Raw genomic sequence first — 22164 nt, 5'->3', positions numbered from 1 at the left:
CCCGTCATTCGCATCACTAGGAACAAGGTGGTGTATCATCAACGTCGGCGCTGGGAAAATTTACAACTGAGGGGCAAACGCGGAGAACTTTCCACCGCAGACCGAGTAGTCACCACACTGCCTTTACACAACTGCGTCGTCTCGTTTTCGAATCTGAAACATGGCTAAAGATAAGAAGAAGGCGGCAGCGGGAGGCAAAGCAGCAGCTAAGGCTGCAAAGGCTGCTAAGCAAGAGAAGAAGGCAGGCAAGAAAGACAAAAAGGTCGCATCCAAAACACAGGAAGTCGACTCTGATGCGGAAGATGTTGACCTGGATGATATCTTAGCCCAATATGCAAAAGAGCAGGAACAACACCATGCTATCACCGAAATACCCGCTGAGCCGCCGTCTGCCCGAACTTCGAGCACGCTCCTCGCCAACCCAGCGAACGAGAATGAGATCTTCTTGTTCGGAGGCGAATACTTCAACGGAGCCACCGCCAAGTTCTTCAACGATCTCATGATTTACAACGTCAAGCAGGATTCTTGGAAGCAGGTCACAAGTCCGAACTCACCACTTCCTCGATCTGGACACGCTTGGTGTCGCGCTGCCAACACGAAAGAAATCTACCTGTTTGGTGGAGAGTTCAGCTCTCCGAAGCAAGGGACCTTCTATCACTACAACGACTTCTGGAAGCTCGATCCGGTCTCTCGAGAATGGACGCGCATGGAGGGAAAGAGCAAGACCGCTGCCCCACCAGCACGGAGTGGACATCGCATGGTTGGCTTCAAACAGTACATCATCTTATTTGGAGGTTTCCAGGATACGTCTGCGACTACCAAATACTTGAATGATCTTTGGATCTACGACTGCGTCAACTTCTCATGGCACACGCCAAAACTGCAAGCAGCTCGCGCAGTACCAGATGCACGATCGAGTTTCAGTTTGTTGCCGCACGAGCAAGGCGCAGTCATCTATGGCGGTTACTCTCGTGTCAAGACGCAAGCTGGTGGCAAGCAACAGCAACAAGGCAAGGGCAAGAAGAGCAGCAGTGGCGGTCCGGCATCGCGCATGGTGCTAAAGCCTAAGGTTCACGACGACACCTGGTTCATACGTATCACACCACCACCTGCTGATCAACCATCCACTACCCTTCCAACTGTGTCTTGGGAGAAGCGAAAGAAGCCCGCGAATGCGCCAAACCCACCACGTGCAGGTGCGACAATGGCTTACCACAAGGGTCGCGGTGTTCTTTTCGGTGGTGTGCATGATGTAGAAGAGAGTGAAGAGGGCATTGACTCTGAGTTCTTCAATCAGCTGTTTATCTGGAATGTCGAGCGCAACCGATATATGCCACTCACTCTACGTCGGCCGAAGCTTAACGCAAACAAGAAGGCTGCACAGCAAGCGAACATCAGCCGACGGGATCGTGGCAAGGCCGCAGAAGAAGAGCTGCTAGCTAATCTCAAGGCTCTCGAAATGAAAGCCGGTGTAGTTACAGATGCGGATTCGGACGACGAAGCGAAGAAAGCGAAGGAAGAGGAAGAAGAGGAAGAGGCACGTCCAGAGAAGCCGAAGATATTCGAGTTCCCACATCCACGTTTCAATGCCGCACTTACGGTTCAAGCTGATACACTCTACATCTACGGTGGTACCTACGAGAAAGGCGACCGCGAGTTCACCTTCGATGAGCTCTGGTCTGTCAACCTCAACCATCTGGACGGTGTCACAGAAATCTTCAAGCGCGAGCTCGAAGACTGGCAAGGCAGTGAGGATGAAGCCGACTCGGACGAAGAAGACGAAGAAGACTCTGAGGACGATGAAGAAGGTGAGGAGGACGACAAGTCTGTATCGACAGCACCCACGAGTGTCACAGAGTCTCCTGCCGTTGCACCCATTCACTCCGAAGACCTTGGTCCCCAGGAAGAGATATCCGCGCTCGCCGACACGCTTCCACACCCCCGTCCCTTCGAATCCTTGCGCGACTTTTACGCGCGCACTTCAGAGCAATGGCAGAATATCATCCTGGAAGAGTTGGACAGGAAGGGAAAGAGCGCAGAGAAGAGTCCGAAAGAAGTCAAGAAGATGGCATTCGAGAGGGCAGAGGAGAAGTGGTGGGATTGCAGGGAGGAGATTCGTGCGCTTGAAGATGAACAGGAGGCAGCGGGCATCGGTGAGGTCGTTAGTCTGGCGGATAAGGAAGGCGCTGGAGTGGGGAGGAGAAGATAGTACCAGAGACGAGCTTGCGGAAGTTGAAGCTTGGCATGTACATATATTGCTCAAGAACAAAAGTCTAGTTGAAGAAGTAAAAACGCTATCGCCTAATTTACATGATGGCTTCAACTACTTCAGACACCCAGTCTAGCTGGACTGAACTGACACGCTTCGCCCACGCCTTGCCAGTAAATACAAACTCATTAAACACGATAGCCTCCAACTTCTTTCCAAACAGCACTGAGCTGGGATGAATCGCCACCGTTTGGTTACCGATCATCGTCTTGTAGCTACCATCTGGCATCAATCTCGCTGTATTGGAGATGAAGCCACGCAGCATGCATGCTAATATGGCTTGACTCCTAGCTTCCGAAGGTGCATTATCGGACTCTGCGTCGTCAGCCGAGAGCAGCTTCTGCTGTCTACACTGTTCCCGCAGCTGTTTCCTGATATTCATTACGTTCTCCATTGCGCGGTGGGATACGTAGTGCTTGTCACACCAAGCGCGACGCTGTGACTTCAGTTCGGCGGCGTATCGCTGAACAGTAATGAGAAGTGTGAGGTGGTCGCCTTCTCGACGATATAGCTCACGCCGGACTTCCTCTGCCTCTTCCTTGCGCTCTTCGGTGACAAGATTCAGGAAGACCTCCTCGACGCTGAGTGCGGATATGATATCGATCACGTCGAGTAGGCAGTCGCGCTCTGGCTTTGCTGCTTCGACTAGCACTCGGCCTAGCGTGGGCGTGAGCGGGAACTTGGCAATTTTGAGACCAATGTCGCTGATTTCACCGGTGTCTGTCAACGCTTGCAAGTGCAGTAGTTGCAGAAGAGCCTTCTCTAGAGCTTCTCGTGGTGGCCGATCAAGGAATGGAAAGCCGAGTACGTCATCGACACCTCGCGCCTTCATTGTCAGAATAGCCTGACTGAGGTCGCAACGCAGAATCTCGGGCGTGGTACGTTCTTCCATAGTTTCGTAGCCGTTTTCAGTATACAACCGATAACACTGGCCAGGTGCTTCACGACCAGCTCGACCTTTGCGTTGGATAGCTGCAGACTTGGAGATTGGCTTCACAAGCAGCGATTCGAGACCTAGGCGACTGCGAAATTGCTTTATCTTCGATTTTCCGCAGTCAATCACAAAGCGGACGCCAGGGACAGTGACTGATGTTTCGGCGATGTTTGTTGCGAGGATGACGCGGCGTGTGCGATAGGGCGTTGGCTGGAAGATGCGCTGTTGGGCGTGTTGTGGAAGGGCGGCGAAAAGAGGTAGCGCAAGAAGTTTAGGGACGTCGTCGTCCATGTTCTCAGCATAGTCGTTGATGAGCTTTTCGAGTCCCTCGATAGTATCTTGACCTGTGAGAAAGACCAGTATGTCGCCTGGCAGAGGCTCCTTGTAATGTATTTGGAAGACGAGCTTGAGAGCTGCTTCGACCCAGTCTTGTGTTGGTTGCGGCAAGTATACTGTTTTGACGGGGTATTGCCGTCCCTCTACAAAGCATGTCGAAACGTTTCCTTTACTTTCCGTAGTAGGTTTCGCGATCGCCTTCTCGGTGTTCGACACAGGCTGACTGTCTCCGAAGAACTTGACGAGACTTTCCACGTCTGCCGTAGCACTCATTACTACGACTTTGAGCGGATGCTTCCTCGCCACGCTACCTTCTTTAGCTGATAATAGATTGCGTAAGAACCCAAGGATCAAGTCGACATTTACACTTCTTTCGTGGACCTCATCTACTACAACGGCGCTGTACTGCAACATGTTGGGATCTCTGAGCATCTCTTGAAGCAGCATACCCTCCGTCAGAAACTTGACTTTGGTGTGCTTTCCAGCCGCAGTGTCGAAACGAACGCTGTATCCAACCTTGGCAGTAGGGCCTTTGTCTCCAAGTAAGCTACCCATCTCATCCGCGACGCGTCGTGCCAGGGAGATCGCCGCCACTCTTCGAGGTTGCGTGATCGCTATACACCCGGTACACCAGGACTCATTGGCCAAAAATTGCGGCACTTGTGTCGATTTTCCGGAACCAGTCTCTCCGGTCAGCACGAGGACGTTGTTTCTTTGCAGAGCTGCTCTGATGATGTCCGCTTGAGGCCATATTGGAAGCGACTTGCGGACAAGCCGCAACTCATCACGCTTCTGAATGACATGCGACGGTACTCTTAAGTCTTGTTGAGAGGTACGAGGTCTGTCGGCCTGTTTGTTCTTTGGTCGAGCTTGTTGTCCGGGGTTTGGTTGAGGTTTGATAGGTTGAGGTGCATCTAATTTCGTGCGCTTGTACGCCTCTGCTTGCCGCGCAACTGGAGTTTCGACAACACTTTCCGTTCGTTTGGGCTCGGCGACGGGCTTAGGGTGCTCTGCAGTAGAACTGGGGGTGTCATCGTCGGAATGGTCGAACTTGATCAACACGCCGGCTCCCTTCTTGCCACTCCAGCCATCTTTCGCTGGCTGAACTCTCTTTCTCTTCTTGCCTTTCTTCAGTTCCACGGGGAGGTCCTTCGCGCCGTCAACTTTTGGTTCGCTGCTCTTTCCGTTGGACATCTTCGTTGTTGCGATTGGAACCCGCGTTTCACGTTGCCAAAACTTTTCCGCTCTTCCCAAGATCGTTATCGATAAGCCTACTAGCGTGCTACGCGCGTGCACGTGCCGGTGGCCCACAGCCCCACGTGGGCACATTCTCGGTTGCGCACATCACCGGTTGATCACTCATCGCATTGCTGATGTGTAGCAGGACGTGACTGTATCTCATGGTGTTCGGTGGTATTTATCCCGACGCTATGCAATCAATGGTTGACCCCGCCGCTGGGGACGATCAACCGGGAACTTAATCAAAGTAGGGCGGGAGAGGATGCCGTCATAAGCTATATAAAGACGAGCGGGTAGAAGCGTTGCTAACGAATCACAAAGCCATTATGTTTCCACTGCGACTAAGGAAGTGGGCCAAAGTTCTATATTTACTCTCTCTCACATCGCCTGTCGTGGAGAGCAAAATCGATCGCAAGTCGATTGTCCAGCAGTATAATATCAAGCTCAGCCAATCGAACCCATACAGCCCAGTCCAGGTTGGCAACGGAAACTTCGCGTTCGGTGTAGACATTACCGGACTCCAGACCTTTCTGCCGCACAATACTCTTTCATCCTGGGGATGGCACAACCAATCTCTGCCAACGACACCAAATCAAACGCTTCCATCAGACTACACTGGTGTTGACTGGTGGACCCACGATCGCCTCGTCAACTATGCGCAGCCCAACCCAGAACAGAAGGACATCAGTCAATGGATGATTGCGAACCCACATCGTATTAATTTGGGAAGAGTTGGACTGTGGTTCGGCGGCATCGCAGGAGGGAACGTCACCGAAGACCTACTTGCTGGTAAAGAGCAGGTGCTGGAGCTCTGGGAAGGTGTCATCAAATCCACTTTCTTTATCAACGGAGAAAAGGTTGTGGTGACAACTGTTGCAAGTCCGGAAACCGACACTATCGCTGTAGACATATCGTCCAGCCTGGTAAGGACTGCAGGACTGGGCGCTTTCTTTGATTTCCCGTATGCGACGGGGAAAAATAAGTTCGATGCACCATTTGTTGGTCTCTTCAACGCTACTTCCAACCATTCCACGACGGATGAATACAGGAACAGAGGTGCGACGATCACGCATGTACTGGATGCAACAACATACACGGCCGATATCGCTTGGGAAGGTTATGCCCGCCTCTCGCGCCTGCACAGAAACGAGCACAAATACATCCTAGCCGCCAGTCAGAGATCTGAGACGCTCTCGTTCACTGTTACATACGCTCCTCGGGTGGCCAATGTCTCTTACACTGCAGAGACAGTGAAGCAAAAGTCACAAAGCTGGTGGGCAGACTACTGGTCGACTGGTGCATTCGTGTCACTTCCATCAGCCAACAATGCCTCTGCGAATGAGCTACAGCGTCGCACCATCCTTTCTCAGTATCTTCTTGCGGTCAACGGGGCTGGTAACGATCCCCCACAAGAGTCTGGCTTGGTGAACAATGGATGGTACGGCAAATTTCACCTGGAAATGGTCTTCTGGCATCTAGCCCATTGGATGTTCTGGGAGAAATGGGACCTCTATGATCGCAGTATCGGCGTCTATGAGCGCTTTCTACCCAGCAGCTTCGAACGAGCTGAAAAGCAAGGATACGAAGGCGCGCGCCTCGGCAAGATGAGTGACTCAAGCGGTCGATCTGCGCCAGGCGAGATCAACAGCCTACTCATCTGGCAACAACCGCATCCCATGTACTTCGCCGAGATGGAATACCGATCTTTCCCGACCGAAAAGACTCTCGAGAAATGGGATGAGATTCTGACAGGCGTGGCGGACTTCATGGCCAGTTATGCCTTCTGGAATTCCGCAACGAATCAATACGATCTTGGGCCGCCCATGTATCCAGTCTCTGAGAATACTAATCCCAACGAGACGATTAATCCGACGTTCGAGCTAGCGTACTGGCGCTTTGGTCTCGACGTAGCGTCGAAGTGGCAAGCGCGGCAAAACAAATCTACTCCGGAGTCCTGGGTACACGTACGAGACAACCTAGCGCCTTTCCCCATTGAAGAGGACGCGTATGTGACGTATGAGGGTATACCAAACATGTGGACTACCCCCGAATATACAGAAGATCATCCGGGACTTCTAGGTATATATGGCTGGTTGCCCCCAGACTCTCGCGTGAACATGACAATCTTCAACAACACCATCGCCAAAGTACACGAGACCTGGAACTTTCCCTTTTCATACGGCTGGGATTTCCCACTGCTGGCTATCACAGAAGCGAGGAGAGGAGATGCGGAACGCGCAGTTAGTCAGTTGCTTGACGTGAACAATGCTTTTGATGAAGTAGGAATGCCAGAGGGGGGAACAAGAGTGCCGACGCCGTATTTTCCGAGCTCAGCGGGCTTACTACTTGCGGTGGGGATGATGTGTGGTGGCTGGGATGGGTATAAAGGGCCAGTATGGCCGTCGCACTGGGATGTAGAGTGTGAGGGTTTTACGCGGGCCATGTAGGGTGATTGCTGAAACACATCATTCATACACCACGAGTATTCCTAAGCGTCGTTCTCTTCGTCCCTTTCCTCTTCACTATCCGCTTCTGGAAACTCCCCCATCTCTATGAGGACGTTTGCGAGAGCAACACCCTGTTGATCTAGAAGTGAAACGCCCAGGTCTAGCATTTTCTTCACATTATACCTAAATCTCTTCCAGGTTTCCATCCTTCTCGTGTCCGCCACTTTCATCTTCTCTCGCCAGAGAAATGGCTCTCTTTCGAGATAGTCGTTGACTGAACACATGCGAATGGCATGTAACTTCCTGTCCGGCGGCAACGACCCGACGACCTGAAGCAATGACTCTAGAGTTTGAACTCCGTAACCAATGTTCTCTGGAAACCGACGAAGCACAATCTGAGTGACTGATACAGGGACATCACAGAGAGGCCCTGTGGCATCGAAAGTATCAAATACTTCCAGAGAGGATGTGTGATCAAAGACCTCGGACATGTTGGCCAGTTGGCTATCGTCAAATTGCAGCATTCTCAAGCCGGCACCGTACTTTGCCATAAAAGCAGGCAGATTACTCAATTTCCTCCAGTTATCGTGCGGCTTCCGGATTGCAAAAGCTGAAAGCTTGGGCATAGCCGAGTGTGTGAGCCAGCCTATTAGCTCATTAGTGGCGTACTCTGCATCCAGCTCGACCAAGCGCAGATGAGGGAACTCAGATGATTCAACATCGTACAAGCCGCGCGTTCGGCCTCTAACCCCCATGTGGAGGTCTCTGAGGGCTGTGAAATGTTTTAAAAGAGAAAGCGCTTCCTGAATACGGATGAGGCGACGTCCAATGATTATATACAGCTTTGTAAGTTGTGGGCCGTGAGAGTGTACAATAGCTGCGATTTGCGGACGCTGGAGATCAAAACGACAAAACAATTCGCTTAAGTTCGTCATGCGGGAGAGCAGAGTGGGCAGTGCAGCTTGCAACGCCATCAAGGCTGGTTCAGTAGGGCTTACGCCCTCATCTCTTTGGATCCAGAATGAGCGCACCCAAGTAGCTTTCAGCGCATCGGAGTCGATAGGATGGTCAAGAAGATGGGCCAAAGCTGTGACGCGGTTGGATGCTAGATCGTTGTTGCCGTCGATCGACAGATGGCGGTAGACAAGTGGCTCTACCAAGTCCTGCGAGAGGTCAGATAAGAAGAACGTGGGTTAACTCGGGATTGTCTGTACCTTCCACGACTTGCATACATACTGAAGTCTCTGTAGATCACGCGTTCGTTCTCTTCTGTACTCGAGAGATTGGTTAAAAATGTGGGTGTCGGAGGTGACCACATGCTCGAATATGGTGAGCCATAGTTCGGTGGGTAAAGCGGGTAAGGCTCGATGCTCAATTAGCCGTCCAGGGGTTATGTCCATGATGTGATCGAAGTGAATTAGAAGACAGGAGGGTCAGTTGGGTGACGCTGCTTGGAAGGTGGATTTGTCTCGACACAGGCTAGCGCAGATCTGGTTAGACAGACCCCCGAGATCAAGCGAGCCGGGCTTGCTTGTCATTACATCTACTTGGAGGCAAATGCTAGAACGGCCTGATGTATGCTACTTATGTAATCTTCAATTCCTTCATCAGCTGTTCCGACTCCCCAAAATACCCTAGCGGTGACGACGTGTGCGAGACGCCACGCTGGTAAGTCTCTCTCACAGACGGCCAATTGTGACTAATGCTATGTCTCCATAAAGTCCTTCATGCTTGTTGTCCACGAAGTCATCTTTGAATTGGGTGTCCTCGCACATGCCATAAACGCTTTTGACAAGTCCAGCGTGAAGGCGAGCAGCATATCGTCAAGGTGAATAGCCCAATTCTCTTTCGCCTCTCTGACCCACACATCAACCATGAAGCGCCTGCCGGGGGATCCCTCCGGAGTTCCATCGTATATGGTCTTGACTATGCTGGAGCCGGGACGTAGTGGCTTGTAGAAAGGCTGATTGAGAAGGGCGTCACGGAAGGCGACTAAGACAGCGTTTTTGAATGCAGTATCCATGAGCATCTCTCCCATAACGTAGCTCTTGCCAAGCATACAGGTCTCATGATTGAACCTCCCTGTATTCTTCGTGGTGACAGTAGGGAATGTCTTGAAGTACAACCAATGAAGGTAAATTTTGAAGATAGCCGGGTCTTCGTCGACAAGAGTGACGGTGCGCGCATCAACACGAGATGCTGCCCACTCTTCCTTCATGGCCTTGTCGAAGAACTTTGAGCTTCTCCTGATGACAGCTTCATGGACCGGAAACTTGGTTCCCTCATTGCCAACGTTCATTGTGATCGTGTCGAAGAGGCTAAACGCTATCAATATTGGTTCTTTCTAAGAAGTGAAGAACTCACTCGAAGGCTTCTGTCTGCAGGATTCGCCCATGTTCAGACTTGAATTCGATCGCCGGTTCCTCAATCTGTCCCGACATCGCTGCAGAAGATAGTTAATTGGCGGTTGTCGTTGGTTTTGTCGCGGTGTTTTGGAGGGGAAGTTGAGCAAAGAGTAGTGTAAATAAGAATGGCTAGAGCGGATTTTCATAGCGTCTCTAGGCAAGGTGATAGTGAAGATGAGTGGTGAGAACGCAGTGTCGCGCAGCAGATTGAACCATAAAGAGACGAGCGCGCCTGCCGTATCGGGACAAGGCGAGCGAGGGCATGTTCGGGTGTCCATGACATGTTGTGCTTATTTTACATTCTTCACAGTATAATACAGGGTCGTAAATTCGTTCCTCAAGACCATCGAATCTTCATCTTCCACTGATCCAGTTTGGCCTCCCACCATGTCTTCTGAGGCGCCCGCTCGATCTCCTCCATCAGTCTGGTATAGTGCTCCGGCGCAGATGTTGGCTTCAGTACACCCGGTGATAGCGCATACTTTGTGCTATATCGGTTCTCTAGTAACGAGAATAGTGCGTTTACTTGGGCTTGCTCGAGCTTGGGATTCGCAGGCGGCGAAGATGCGGCCGGTGTTGTGGGCGCGGGCGCTTGGGGCTTTGCGCCCTCTTCGGGGGTGGGTGTTATGGGTTGGACGCCGAATGGTTTGCCATGATGCTCGATTGCGCGTGTGAAGGGTAAATTTGGGCGCAGAGCGTCTTTTGGCCAGAGAGTGAGGAGGCGGGTGTATTGCTTTGTTATCTGGACTATGTCAGCTAACTGTTTTGCAATGCAGCGCTGTATACTCACAGTATTCGCCATGGCTGTGTGTGAATTGAGAAAAAGTGAAGTTCTTCACCTTGTCCGGCCTCAAAGTCGATGATGCTTCGGTAACCAGGGTCCAGGCGCTATTGGATCGTGGCGCAGCAGCCGTGTCGCATGGCCCAAAAGCGAGCAACTTGCATTTGAAACGCCTCCTCCACTGCACCTGCCGCCTGACACGCTCCACCCACCTGCACCTCCCTCCTACAACCGCCGTCTCTCTCGTCCACGCTCGCTGCCTTACCTATTCCTACGACTCCCCGCCTTGACCACATCCGATAGCAGATATCCCATCGCCCCCTTCACGTCACGCATCCGGTTATCCGCGCAACATGCCTAGCCAGGGCTACGAGAGGGTGCGTTGCCCCGGTCCATCCCGACCACCATGCGACTGCGCGAAACCCCTATATTGCTTTCGCAACGACAGCACTAATGCGTTAATCCAGGTAGCCGCCCAAGACGAAGAAGACTCTCCCCAGACGCTGCAACCCGGCCAGCAGTGGCCCCCGGCCTCGCCACCACCCTCCTTCCACTCGCGCGCATCATCACCAAACGGCACATCACGGCATCTCCTATCCGAGGATCCGATAACGAACGAAGAAGACCGCACACTCGCCGATACCTTCGACTCGGATTCGGATGACGACGACGATAACGATGGGCGCGACGATCGGCAGCGGCTGATGCGGGGAAATCCGAGGACCGAAGAGGAAGCGGCGCCACCGGGCATCCAAAGGAGAGTGACGGAACTGCCAGTATTCAACACACAAGCGCCCACTCCAGGACGGGTGTACGGTGGAGGAAACGGTGGTGTCTGGGCAAATCTCAGCGCAAAGCCTACCAGAGGGGAGGATGCCGAGGAGAAGCCTCCAGTACGTATCAGATTAACGATAAGTCGCGTGAATCACTGCTAACATGCATCAGACATATGAACAAGCTGCCGCAGACGCGACACCACCCTACTGGGAAACCACCATCCTCGCTCCCGGCACTTTTGGCGATGAAGTCTTTGTCGAAGGCCTCCCCGTCGGCTCCCTCTTCAGCTTCCTCTGGAACGCCATGATCTCCATGTCCTTCCAACTCGTCGGATTCCTCCTCACCTACCTCCTCCACACGACCCACGCCGCAAAGAACGGATCCCGCGCTGGTCTCGGTATCACGCTCGTGCAGTTCGGTTTCGGATTCCGCTCCGCCGTACTCTCCCCGAACAACGGTAGCAACGATAACCCCGGACAAGGGTTCGACGGTGGCGTTCCAAACGACCCGAATGCGCACGACTTTGACCCGGACAAGGTCGGCAGTGGAAACACAGGGGGTAGTGATATGACACCCGCAGCGAGTGCCATCACAGGCAGTGACTGGATAGCGTACGGCCTGATGATTGTCGGCTGGTTCATCTTGATCAAGAGTGTATCGGATTTCATTCGCGCAAGGCGGCACGAACAACTCGTTCTCCAGTCTCCCGATCGGGGGCTGGGTGTGGCGGTGGTCGCCGAGGGTGAAAGTCCAGAGCGCAGTGTATAATTTCTTCAAACGAGCCTCAGACTGGCATCTTCTTTTCTTTCCTTTCATAGCGTATTACTTGGTTGCATCTAGGGACGGCGTTTACTATTGGCTAAAGACAGATCGAAAGACACGCGCTTCGCTGTTGTAGCAGCACATCACCGCACGATTTTCCTTATACACCTATCTATTACTTTATTATCCAAATCCCCTTCCGGAGTTTCTTCCACACGAAGTCTGTCACCACCCAGCTACTTCCCCTGTCCTGATGCAGTTCATTCTCTAGCGTCATCAAATGCTCAGCTGAAATCCACATGGCGGTAGTAGAGATATATTGAATTAGTCTATCGGCTATTGTACATGCACAACATGTGCTGGGTATCTTTGGGGTAAAAATCTCAAAACAGCTCTTGACAAAGCGCTCATATCTCGTAGACGAAATTAAACCATGTGCCTGCTGATACGTTAGCAAGCATCTCTTGAGATGAACCGCGGACATGACTTACCACAAGGAACCGCCGCGCATGAATCTTTGGCACATATTTAGCATGCGACCTATCAAAGCTGCGGATTGTTACATCATAACGCACTTTTCAGTCGCATACACCTCTCCGTACTGGTCCACGCCCGCCATCATCTCGTTGTACCGCTGCTTGTTCTTGACTTCCTCCGGGAACCATTTCTTAAGGAAGGCGGCTTGTTCGGTGTCCAAGTTGTCTATAGTCACATAGTCAGCATGATGTTCCAAGGCGTCTATGAGTTAAAGACATGCTTACCTGAATTTGCATCAAAGACTGTCTTCTCCCGGCAGAACGGACAGTTGTATTGCTTATTGTTTTGCATGACGATCAAGCACCGGATGCAGAAGGTATGGTTGCAGCTAAGCTTTACGGGCCGCCATTGGATCTCCATGCACATAGGGCAAGAGTAGTCGTCTATCTGCGGGACGTGGGATAGGATCTGTGTGTTGACCTCTGCGCAGACGGCTTTGGCGAGGTGTTCCGAGAACTCTGGGTATTCTACCTGACGCGGGAATGTGGACTTTACGCCTAGCGCTGTGCGTTTATCAAATTCTAGTGACATGTTAGTTCAGCGTCTCCATGTTTGTTAGGATATGGGGGTATTTACTCTTGAGGATCTTGATCATGGCATTATGGTTGATCTCACCGAATCGCAGGCCCTGGAGAATCTCCCGGTTGATGTGCATGAATGTGTTCAGTGCCTGTAGATTCTCCTTCTTCTTCAGTTGTTCCACCAAGCCAGCCTTGGCAATCTTATTTGAGAATCCTGCCAGTCTCGCCATGGCCTTCTCCGAGTCGTGCGATTTGTGGTCCATCTCTGTTGTTCCAAAGAAGATGCCTTCTTCCACGTATATCTGGAAGATTTGACGCCAAGCAGTGAGCATTTTCCTGTTGGCTCTCCGGTCTGGATCCGTCAATTTTGCAACCTGCTTCCCTAATGCTTCGATTTGGACATTCATTCGCTTTTGCTCCCGCTCCTGCAATTTCTCCAGTCCTGTAACTTCACTGGTAAGCCTGGTGAAGAACTCCGTATCCGAGGTGATGGGAACCTCGACTGTACGGTACCCTGGTCGGTTGCGAGAAGCATTGGTCGGGGTGGTAGTTATAGAATTGGATGGATCTATGGAGTCGATGGATTGGAGTGACGATTTTGAGTCGTCCAAGACGCGCATGTCAGACATGCCCGTCTCAACAGCCAGCATCTGAAGCTTGCGTCTGGTGTCATCATCGAGCTGGGCACTCAGTACCTCTCCGCTCGACTCGTTTACGTAGAAGAGGAGCTTTGGATGGAATGCCTTGCGCGAGGGCGATGCATTGTCCTTGGCACTGTCGGGGTTGAGAATGTACTCGAAAGGTCGTTCTTGATCATCGTCTTCTCTGGTAGAAGCATTGTAGTCTTCGACATGTTTGAGTAGTTTGGACAAGGTGGCAGGGTCAAGGCCCACTTGCCGCAGCTCGTCGGTAAGCCTCTTGATGCATTTCTTGAGCTGCGAGTATGAGATAGCCGAGTCGACCCACTCTGGCGGGAAGCCCTCATCCCGGAGAGTCTGCTTGAAGAGATGGCCGAACTTCATGTTTGGGCAGGGTTGACGAGGTACCGTGGTAGGGCTGGCCGATCAGAAGGCGCAGAGGAGGCACGTGGGGAGCTGAGTGGTTGCGACCCTTAGCGGGGTACCTTCCACGCTTGTTCGGCCACAGTTCCGGGTCGGGCTAACGAAGCGTTCCAGCGATCACCGCCCTGGAATATGCAGATGCGGCTGTGTAGTAGAGAAGGATTATTGGGAACGAAGTGTCAAAGAGTCCCAGATGTGTGGTGGTGGGGAAGAAATGGTGTTGGGTGAGAGAATTACGACTTGTCAACAAGGGCGATTTGCGCCGCGGGTCATGCGCCTGTGTGCCTGGAAAGGATGCCGCTAAATGGAGACCCCAGAATTCGATGGAGATTCGTCTTAGGCCATCACGAAGACATGGGGATGCGCCTCTCTTATGAAGCAAATCAAAGCATGGCGTGTGCCGGCTTTCGGCGCTGTCTAGACTGCGGTGGCTCCAATAGCGCTCTTCTTCAATCACTGTCTGCTCAAACTTTTCGCCTTCGCAGTCCGCGACCAATCAACGCCAAGCGCACAGTCATAGGCGATTTGCTTGCAGTGACGCAACATGGCTCTTCGCGACTCACCCAACTAACACGATGTGAAAGCCGGGGTAGTCTCGGTGTATAGCAGGCTGTCAGCACGCGCACCGAGAAGCTGTGAAAGCTGCACTACAAACTTATATGCTGTCACTCTCCCATACACGCCCACACAACTGAACTGCAGCATCCAGCCACTGCCACTGCAGGTAGTCCGAGACCCGAAAATCTCGAATACGTCCGAACCGTACACCTAGCTGCATCGAGCCAAAGCCACTATGGGTGCATCACAGTCCACCGGCGGCGGCGACGCGCCTAGTAATGCCGGCGAAGTCAAGACAAGTTACTACGAACTACTGGGCGTGGAGCGCAATGCCACCCAAGATGAGTACGTGACACGACGCACGTAACGTATTCAATACTAACATCTGCAAGACTCAAGAAGGCATACCGCAAGAAAGCGCTCGAGCTGCACCCCGACCGAAACTACGGCGATGTCGAACGTACCACTGCCCTCTTCGCCGAAGTCCGATCCGCATATGAAGTTCTCTCAGATGACCAGGAGCGCGCATGGTACGATGCACACGAGAGGGATATACTGCGGGGTACCACTGGCGAGGAGACCGGCGACCATTACCAGGGTGACATGAAGGTTACGACAGCCGACGACATAACGCAGATGATGGGCAAGTTCAGGGGAAATGTGGACTTCTCAGACTCGCCCAACGGCTTCTTTGGCTTCGTACGAGAGACGTTCGAGCAACTTGCGCGCGAAGAGGAGTATGCCGCAGACTATGACGACCTCGATGTACCGGATTACCCTAGCTTTGGTCACAAGGACGATGAGTACGAAGGTGTTGTGCGCGACTTCTACTCAGCATGGAACGGCTTCGCAACTGTGAAGAGCTTTGCATGGCTGGATGAATACAATCCCTCTCTTCAGCCTGATCGCCGCTACCGAAGGGCTGCTGAGAAGGAGAACCAAAAGATCCGCGACGAAGGCAGAAGGGCGTTCAACGATGCGGTCAGAACGCTGGTTGCGTTCGTACGCAAGCGAGACCCACGATATACCCCGAACACACAGACGGCAGAGGACAAGGCCAAAGCACAGCGGGATGCTAGGAAAGCGCAGGCTGCACGAGCAAGAGCTGCGCAGATCGCCAAGATGGAGCAAGAGGAGCAGGCGGTGCCAAGTTGGGCTACCGCACGTCCGGCGGATGAACTTGAAGAGGAAAGCGAGGGTGAAGTCGAGGAAGACGTCTACGAGTGCGTTGCGTGTAACAAGACATTCAAGAGCGAGCGACAATACGATGCCCATGAGAAGAGCAAGAAGCATCAGAAAGCAATCCAGGCTCTCAAGAAAAAGATGCAAAAGGACAACGCCCATCTGGATTTGGACGAAGATGCCCTCAAAAGCGATGAGATTCTACCGGTAGAGGATGAGCTTGCGATGGAACCCGAAGTTTCTGGTGGTGGAGACTCCGATGCACCCGTGAAAAACCTCGCGACAAAGACGAATGAGCTTGATATAGACGACCACACTACAGACGAGGAAGAAGGCCATGTGGACCGAATGGCACCTAGTAATACATTTTCTGCATCGCCCGTCGACTCAGAAACAAGCTCAGACGTTGACGACGAATATGGTTCGCGCTCCGAAATAGAAGCACGACTTGCTGGCGCCAGCACAGAACCCTCCACAGCACCCACCGAAGATCTCGACTTTAAACCTGAAGATCCCACAGAACCAGAAGTCACCGCCCCACCGGAACCCAAGCTCGGCAAGGCTGCGTTGAAGCGCATGAAGAAGGCTGCAAAACAGGCTGAGAGCGAAGAGCCCGATATCAAAAACAAGTGTAATGGCTGCAGCGCTGGTTTCTCGTCCAAGACTCAACTGCATCAGCACTTGAAGAAGCATCCCGAACATGCGGCGCTGAAATCTGTCGCGCAACCGGGTGGTGGGAAGAAGAACAAGAAGCGGTAGTAAAAATGATGGCACGAATTACGATTTGTATGAGAGACATGATATTCATGTATGGTTTGCTTTGGCATAGCGCAGGTGTTTGCTGGAGGCTAGATGATTTGTTAGACTTGCATTGAGCGGTTGTCGCTCGCATTTTCAAGGCGTCTTTGGATATGCTGTCGCAGAAGTCACGTTCAGAACAGAAGCTGTCGCTGATATACATTCACCACTTGCCATCAGTAAAATATTCCATATCCTCTCATATCTAGGTTCATGTTCCTGGAGGTTTAATTACTACAAATCACCTCAGGATGAGACCCGGAAACCTGCTGGATTTCACTCGAGCATTCTCTTTGTTTGACGCGCAATCATACCCAAACAAACATAGACATACGACCCACAGTAACGGCTACATGTGTTTCAAAGTTCTTGATTTCCACGACCGATTCTCACGGGAATTGCCAACAACCATCCGCACGCTGCCCGTCATGTCGCAGGATCAGGAGCTTGTACGATATCAGCGTCTACTCACACTCAACGATATCGGCGGGAAAGCCAATGAGTTGGGTATCGAGGCTACACAAGAAGTGCTGAAAAATGTGCCGTTGGTGTGGTGGGACGTCAAACAGCACATGGACAACGAGAGTGCCGGCTTACGACAGTATGCTGTTCTTTGGTCTTCAGGAGTGAAATGCGCAAAGAGACAAAAGAACAACAGTTGAGAGTAGCGAGCACTGTGATCTCTTCGCCCGACGACGTGTTGGTACAAACAGTTGTTTTCGTTGCTTGAAAATGCCCCAAATGATGCATATGTTGAGAATACCGTGAGGAGAGTCTGTATGAGCGCGTCCGAGCGCTCGATAAGCTTTGGCAAGCCATGGGTGCGTTCGCGAAGTGGAAGTTCTTCCGTGGAGTTAGTGCATATGCGTTTCCACACCCCACTACGCCCCTGCAAGTGCTATCGCTATACACATTATATCTCGGGTAGTCGCCTGACGGAACTCTCGCATTGCCACTTGTGTAGTCATGTTCGCGTTGCTTTTGATTCAAGGCTACCAGAAGGCGTGCAAGGCAAGACTAGCGTCTCCAACGGTTGAGGAGTCCCTTTTTCTGGCGTGTGGGTTCTCGAACATCAGATAATCATGCCTCAAGGTTCTGATGGCATTGCCGTGTGCCGGGTCGAGCATGCGAGCGAATGCGTGAGAGCAGAGAAATGATCAACCACCGGGATTAGGCCATTCCATTTCACAGTCAGGCATTCTGTCAATGTCCTGTGCCGCACTCAGCCGTTGTTCCACCAGCCCGTGTCGTATCGGCAAATGAACGATTGTGTTCCTATGTCGGCGAGTATGCAATGTTTCATGAGCAAGAGTGACGATTGTTGATAGGTGGCAGGGTCTGGGTTTCTCCTTGACATGGCTCCGAACACCAAAAAGGTCACTGATAGTAAGATAGAGGGGCATTCGGGTCTCTATGCGGCGCAGGGTCGAACGGGTTGGGGCGCATTGATCCTCGTCGGATGTTGCGGATCCCACCTTCCTGATTGTGATGCTCGCCTTGCGACGTCCCATCACCTCCATGTACAGTTAGCTGAGGGTATAGAGCTGCAGATGCCAGGGGATAAGTCCACCTGGAGTGTTAAGCTCCCGCGCTAAGCAGCGTGGGCCCTCGAACAAGAGTTCTCCCATTGCATGGCGTTGCTTGACGTCAATGCATCGGGGACTGCTCCAAGACGTTTCCTTCGCGCACTTTTAGTTCTATGGTACTGGGTTGGACTCCAATATGGCGGTTCGCGGCCGGCGTGATTGTTGATGCCCGTTAGCGTTCGCGGTCAGAGTCGCTTGCGTGCGCGTGCTCTCGCCAGCTAGCCAAAGACACGACTAGCCGAGGCTGATGCGTCTTAGCGCCAGGGTCTGACGGAAGCTTCTACCCCTGAACGATCCAGGCGAACAACTCCTATCCACTCTTTCCTGACACCTTCAGATCCTTTTGATCGTATTCCAGGCCATGCACTTATCGTGTCCGGCTCTAGCGGCTCTCTGATAGGGCCTTGATCGAACTGTCAGCTCGTACTTGCCCAGTCTGTCATGGTGTGGGGATAGCCCAGGGGTTCGCATGGACACCCTCCGCTACTAATGGTTAGCTGTGCTCAGTCGACGCTTGTCAGAATGGACGCTCGTATCAAATGGGGCACTATCTGAAGGCGGCTTTTCTCTCGAGTCTTGTCCATTTCTTGGGATTCTTGTCTCTCTCCAACTTCGCCTCTCGACCTCACAACTTACCCTCAGTCATTCGTTAATACAGTCGCGCGTTGTTCACTCGTTATGCAATCATGATGCCAAAGGCGTACCGTCTATCTTTTTCGCACCTCGTCTTTTACATCTCGACCTTTGTGATCGCAACCCAGTTATGGTCCATATGGGGGCAATCGAAACACAACTATATTCCTTTTTCACACCATAGGAATCTTCAGCGAGACTGGGACTTCAACGCCGACCTGCATGCCAATGTGCACACACTCAGCCATGACCAATGCGATTCCGCCTTTCCAAAGCTGTATCACAGCTTAGATCAGTCGGTTAGCCTAAGGCAAGGCAGAAAGGTGCATATTCAGGATATCGAAATCGATCAGGGAAGATGCATGCTACGGGTTATGGTATACGAGGGCGAGGTACGTCTATACGCGTCTGGTCAATTTCCGGGCTACAACTAACCTGCCACTCCTAGCTGTTTGTCGTCGATGCCGGAAAGCCAGAGGAATGCTACGTCACGAACGGAAACGAGAGAGAACGCATTCTAGGAACCCTAGCACAAATCGACCGCGCCGTCTCCACCACCTCAACATCCGACCCCTCGATCCCAAACGTCGAATTCTCCCTCTCGCTCGACGATCTGCCGCGGCGATCCAGGAAACAGGGAACATTCTTTGGGTACACCCGGAAGGAGGGTCCGGAGTACAAGGACATTTGGATGATGCCAAACTACGCGTACTGGGCTTGGAACTATACCCATGCTCCAAGCTGGAACAGCATCAGGAAAGAAATTGAGCAGAAGGAGACCGAATTGCCATGGGCGAAGAAGGACCCTAGGATCGTATGGCGGGGCAAGGTCAAGATGGCTAAGCTGAGGAAGGAGCTGGTCCGAGTCAGCGAAGGCAAGGAATGGAGCGACATCAAGCCTGTGGTCATCAACAACGCCAGCGACCCGCATACCAAGGACGTTATGAATCTAAGGCAATTCTGCGGGTAAGAGACAAAGCTGCGACATGGGTATGAAACCGTACTGACCGTCTTCTAGATACAAGTTCACCGTCCAAACCGAAGGTACCTCGTACTCCGGCCGCCTTAAGTACCTCCAGCTTTGCCGCTCAGCCCTCGTCACACACCCTCTCGAATGGCAAGAGTTCCACACTCACCTAATGAGGCTTGCTGGTCCCGACGTGAACTACATTGAAGCGTCCGAGAACTTTGGAAACCTCGAATCGGCTATGGAGTACTACCGTGCGCATGACAACGAAGCTGAGGAGATTGCGAAGAACAGTTACGAAACCTTCACCAGACGGTATCTGACACCAGCGGCAGTGACTTGCTACTGGAGACGGCTGTTTTGGTCATGGGCGAGTGTACAGGGATATGAGCCACAGTTGTACGTACCTGACAAGGACGGCAATCTGGTCATGAGAGGTACACCATGGACTGCCTTTGCGGCCAATTGGCCCAAGGATCCTGCAGCTATTCCGTGAGCGGGAATAAGAAGTGTTAGGATAGGCGTTGCATGAGCATTTGGAGTACTTGGTTTTATGCTTACGATACCCGCGTTCAAGCGTTCCAATAGACGCATTATTGTCTACGTTTACAGTAGTCACTTGAGGCGGAGCTTTGTCCTTTTCAGTCGTGTTTTAGATGGCTTCAACCGCCTTTTTCCTGCATCATAGGATTCAAGCGAGTAATATAGGTTCATTAACCCACACCCACATGTACATCCACCATTGTACTAAATGTTGACGCTTGACGCCCAGCTCCGACTATAACGAGGATTTGTCTTGACTGCAAGTCCTACTTGACGGACTAGACTGAACCTGAATGATCTCTGGTTCACAGCTGATAGGACAGCATGTTTGACCCTTACCCTGATCTCTACCGCTATATCTTGCAGTTTGGCGCACGCTCGTTTGCGGCTCAGGCTAGTGTGCCTATTTATTTATAAACACACGCATGCTGTAATTTGATAAGATCCTAAAGCAGAGATTTTGATTGAGTGGGTAACTATATAGAGAGAGGTGAGGTCATTCTACATGAGGGTAATAGTACAAAGGACCAAAAAGACAGTCGACAGCGCTGAGCTCTGCAAGATACCTTAAGGGACGTCCGCAAACCACTTGTGCGCCAAAGCCTCAGAAGCTGTGATGCGTCGTTTCGGGTCCATACTCATCATCTTCGTCAAAAGATCCTTCAAGTCTTCGTCGAGATCGCTCCACAGGCAGAGTGGACGTCGCGGATAGTCTTCGCTGAAATTCGCCATCACGAAGTTCAGGTAGCCAATCCAGGGGCTATCTTCCAAGTACGTGATCAACCCTTCCATATCTTCTAGGTCGCTGAAATATGAGACCTGACGTCGAACGACGATGGCCTCGATTGGATTGTATTCTGTAGCCTTCTTTGGATCTACAGCGAGAACTGCTTCCTTTGTCACGGCGTATATGCACTGCGAAATTGAGTTACTCATTGAAGCGAGATACAAGTGGTAGGCCACTTACAACCAGACCGAAGGAGAACATGTCTGTCGGCTTTTGTATCGCTGCCGCTGCGTGCGCCTCTGGACTGCGCCACATCCAGTTTCCCCACTGCCTGCCACTGATGTAATGGTTATCCGGGAGGTGAACCATATCTTCCATGTCAGCAATCTGCACTTCTTTGACTTCAAGCTCCCCTCTTTGATCGTCCCAATCTAGCAATATGTTGTTTGGCTTTATATCGGTGTGCATCATCCCTTTGGCGTGTAGTGCTGCGAGGCCACGCAGAGCGTCTCGAAGGACGAGTTTTGTTGTGGGAAGCGGAACGTCTTTCTGAACGAAAGACAGTAGGTGGTCACGTCGGTATGGATGTATGAAAGTGCAATGTTCTGAGTCGGTGTCTTCGGCAACACGTACGTGAGGCGTACCGCGAAGAGTGTCAAACATGGTCTTGCAATGCTTGTAAGTTTTCTCAGGGACTGTCTTCAGTACGTACTTCCGATCCTCAGAGCTGTAAAAGACGTCAGACGAGTATCATGTTGTTTGTTTGGGATAGTGTCAACTAACGTGGCAAGATACACACGTCCATGGTTGCCCGGCCGATCTTGAAGTAGTCGTTCGACAACGTAACGGCGACCCGACTGCCCAATTACTCGCGTCAGGGCAGCGGCTCTTGCGATGGGAGCATTGGACATTCGTGTTGATAGTCAACAGAGTTGAACAGACCCAATGATTTGAGCTCTAGATGGCGACTTGTAGCAATGGAAGGCGCGTTCAATTGGGTAGCAACGAATGTGAGAGCGGACAAATCGTGATTCGAGACTGAACTGCACTAGTAGCGCTTGTATTGCAAAGATCTCACGTGCGTGTCAGGTCGTTGCCTGA

The 22164-nt window shown here is 51.9% G+C and overlaps 10 protein-coding genes across 10 annotated transcripts; 5 read left to right on the top strand and 5 right to left on the bottom strand.

The window, feature by feature from the left end:
- Nucleotides 1-160: 160 nt before the first annotated feature.
- J4E84_000512 (uncharacterized protein) lies at nt 161-2209 on the top strand (the record flags this gene model as incomplete). The annotated part of the gene is made up of 1 exon (XM_049383150.1): nt 161-2209. One exon carries the CDS (start codon nt 161-163, stop codon nt 2207-2209), a length of 2049 nt encoding a protein of 682 aa, XP_049248668.1.
- Nucleotides 2210-2306: 97 nt separating this feature from the next.
- J4E84_000511 (uncharacterized protein) lies at nt 2307-4733 on the bottom strand (the record flags this gene model as incomplete). Its single annotated transcript, XM_049383149.1, has 1 exon — nt 2307-4733. One exon carries the CDS (start codon nt 4731-4733, stop codon nt 2307-2309), a length of 2427 nt encoding a protein of 808 aa, XP_049248667.1.
- A 371-nt stretch (nt 4734-5104) lies between these two features.
- On the top strand, nt 5105-7225 carry J4E84_000510 (uncharacterized protein; the record flags this gene model as incomplete). Its single annotated transcript, XM_049383148.1, has 1 exon — nt 5105-7225. One exon carries the CDS (start codon nt 5105-5107, stop codon nt 7223-7225), a length of 2121 nt encoding a protein of 706 aa, XP_049248666.1.
- Nucleotides 7226-8930: 1705 nt separating this feature from the next.
- On the bottom strand, nt 8931-9524 carry J4E84_000509 (uncharacterized protein; the record flags this gene model as incomplete). The annotated part of the gene is made up of 1 exon (XM_049383147.1): nt 8931-9524. One exon carries the CDS (start codon nt 9522-9524, stop codon nt 8931-8933), a length of 594 nt encoding a protein of 197 aa, XP_049248665.1.
- Nucleotides 9525-9967: 443 nt separating this feature from the next.
- Nucleotides 9968-10432, bottom strand: J4E84_000508 (uncharacterized protein; the record flags this gene model as incomplete). Its single annotated transcript, XM_049383146.1, has 2 exons — nt 9968-10372; nt 10421-10432. 2 exons carry the CDS (start codon nt 10430-10432, stop codon nt 9968-9970), a joined length of 417 nt encoding a protein of 138 aa, XP_049248664.1.
- Nucleotides 10433-10764: 332 nt separating this feature from the next.
- Nucleotides 10765-11956, top strand: J4E84_000507 (uncharacterized protein; the record flags this gene model as incomplete). Its single annotated transcript, XM_049383145.1, has 3 exons — nt 10765-10788; nt 10879-11304; nt 11357-11956. The coding sequence occupies 3 exons, from the start codon at nt 10765-10767 to the stop codon at nt 11954-11956; spliced, it is 1050 nt and encodes a 349-aa protein (XP_049248663.1).
- Nucleotides 11957-12509: 553 nt separating this feature from the next.
- J4E84_000506 (uncharacterized protein) lies at nt 12510-14030 on the bottom strand (the record flags this gene model as incomplete). Its single annotated transcript, XM_049383144.1, has 3 exons — nt 12510-12652; nt 12712-13008; nt 13064-14030. The coding sequence occupies 3 exons, from the start codon at nt 14028-14030 to the stop codon at nt 12510-12512; spliced, it is 1407 nt and encodes a 468-aa protein (XP_049248662.1).
- Nucleotides 14031-14862: 832 nt separating this feature from the next.
- Nucleotides 14863-16568, top strand: J4E84_000505 (uncharacterized protein; the record flags this gene model as incomplete). The annotated part of the gene is made up of 2 exons (XM_049383143.1): nt 14863-14972; nt 15020-16568. The coding sequence occupies 2 exons, from the start codon at nt 14863-14865 to the stop codon at nt 16566-16568; spliced, it is 1659 nt and encodes a 552-aa protein (XP_049248661.1).
- Nucleotides 16569-18879: 2311 nt separating this feature from the next.
- Nucleotides 18880-20289, top strand: J4E84_000504 (uncharacterized protein; the record flags this gene model as incomplete). The annotated part of the gene is made up of 3 exons (XM_049383142.1): nt 18880-19218; nt 19275-19792; nt 19845-20289. The coding sequence occupies 3 exons, from the start codon at nt 18880-18882 to the stop codon at nt 20287-20289; spliced, it is 1302 nt and encodes a 433-aa protein (XP_049248660.1).
- Nucleotides 20290-20903: 614 nt separating this feature from the next.
- J4E84_000503 (uncharacterized protein) lies at nt 20904-21534 on the bottom strand (the record flags this gene model as incomplete). The annotated part of the gene is made up of 2 exons (XM_049383141.1): nt 20904-21251; nt 21304-21534. The coding sequence occupies 2 exons, from the start codon at nt 21532-21534 to the stop codon at nt 20904-20906; spliced, it is 579 nt and encodes a 192-aa protein (XP_049248659.1).
- Between the last annotated feature and the right edge of the window lie 630 nt (nt 21535-22164).

This window comes from Alternaria hordeiaustralica (assembly GCF_023758085.1).
Source record: "Alternaria hordeiaustralica strain BMP 2776 chromosome Unknown scaffold_1, whole genome shotgun sequence".
Classification (NCBI taxonomy): domain Eukaryota; kingdom Fungi; phylum Ascomycota; class Dothideomycetes; order Pleosporales; family Pleosporaceae; genus Alternaria; species Alternaria hordeiaustralica.
This window is presented reverse-complemented; position numbering and strand designations above follow the sequence as displayed.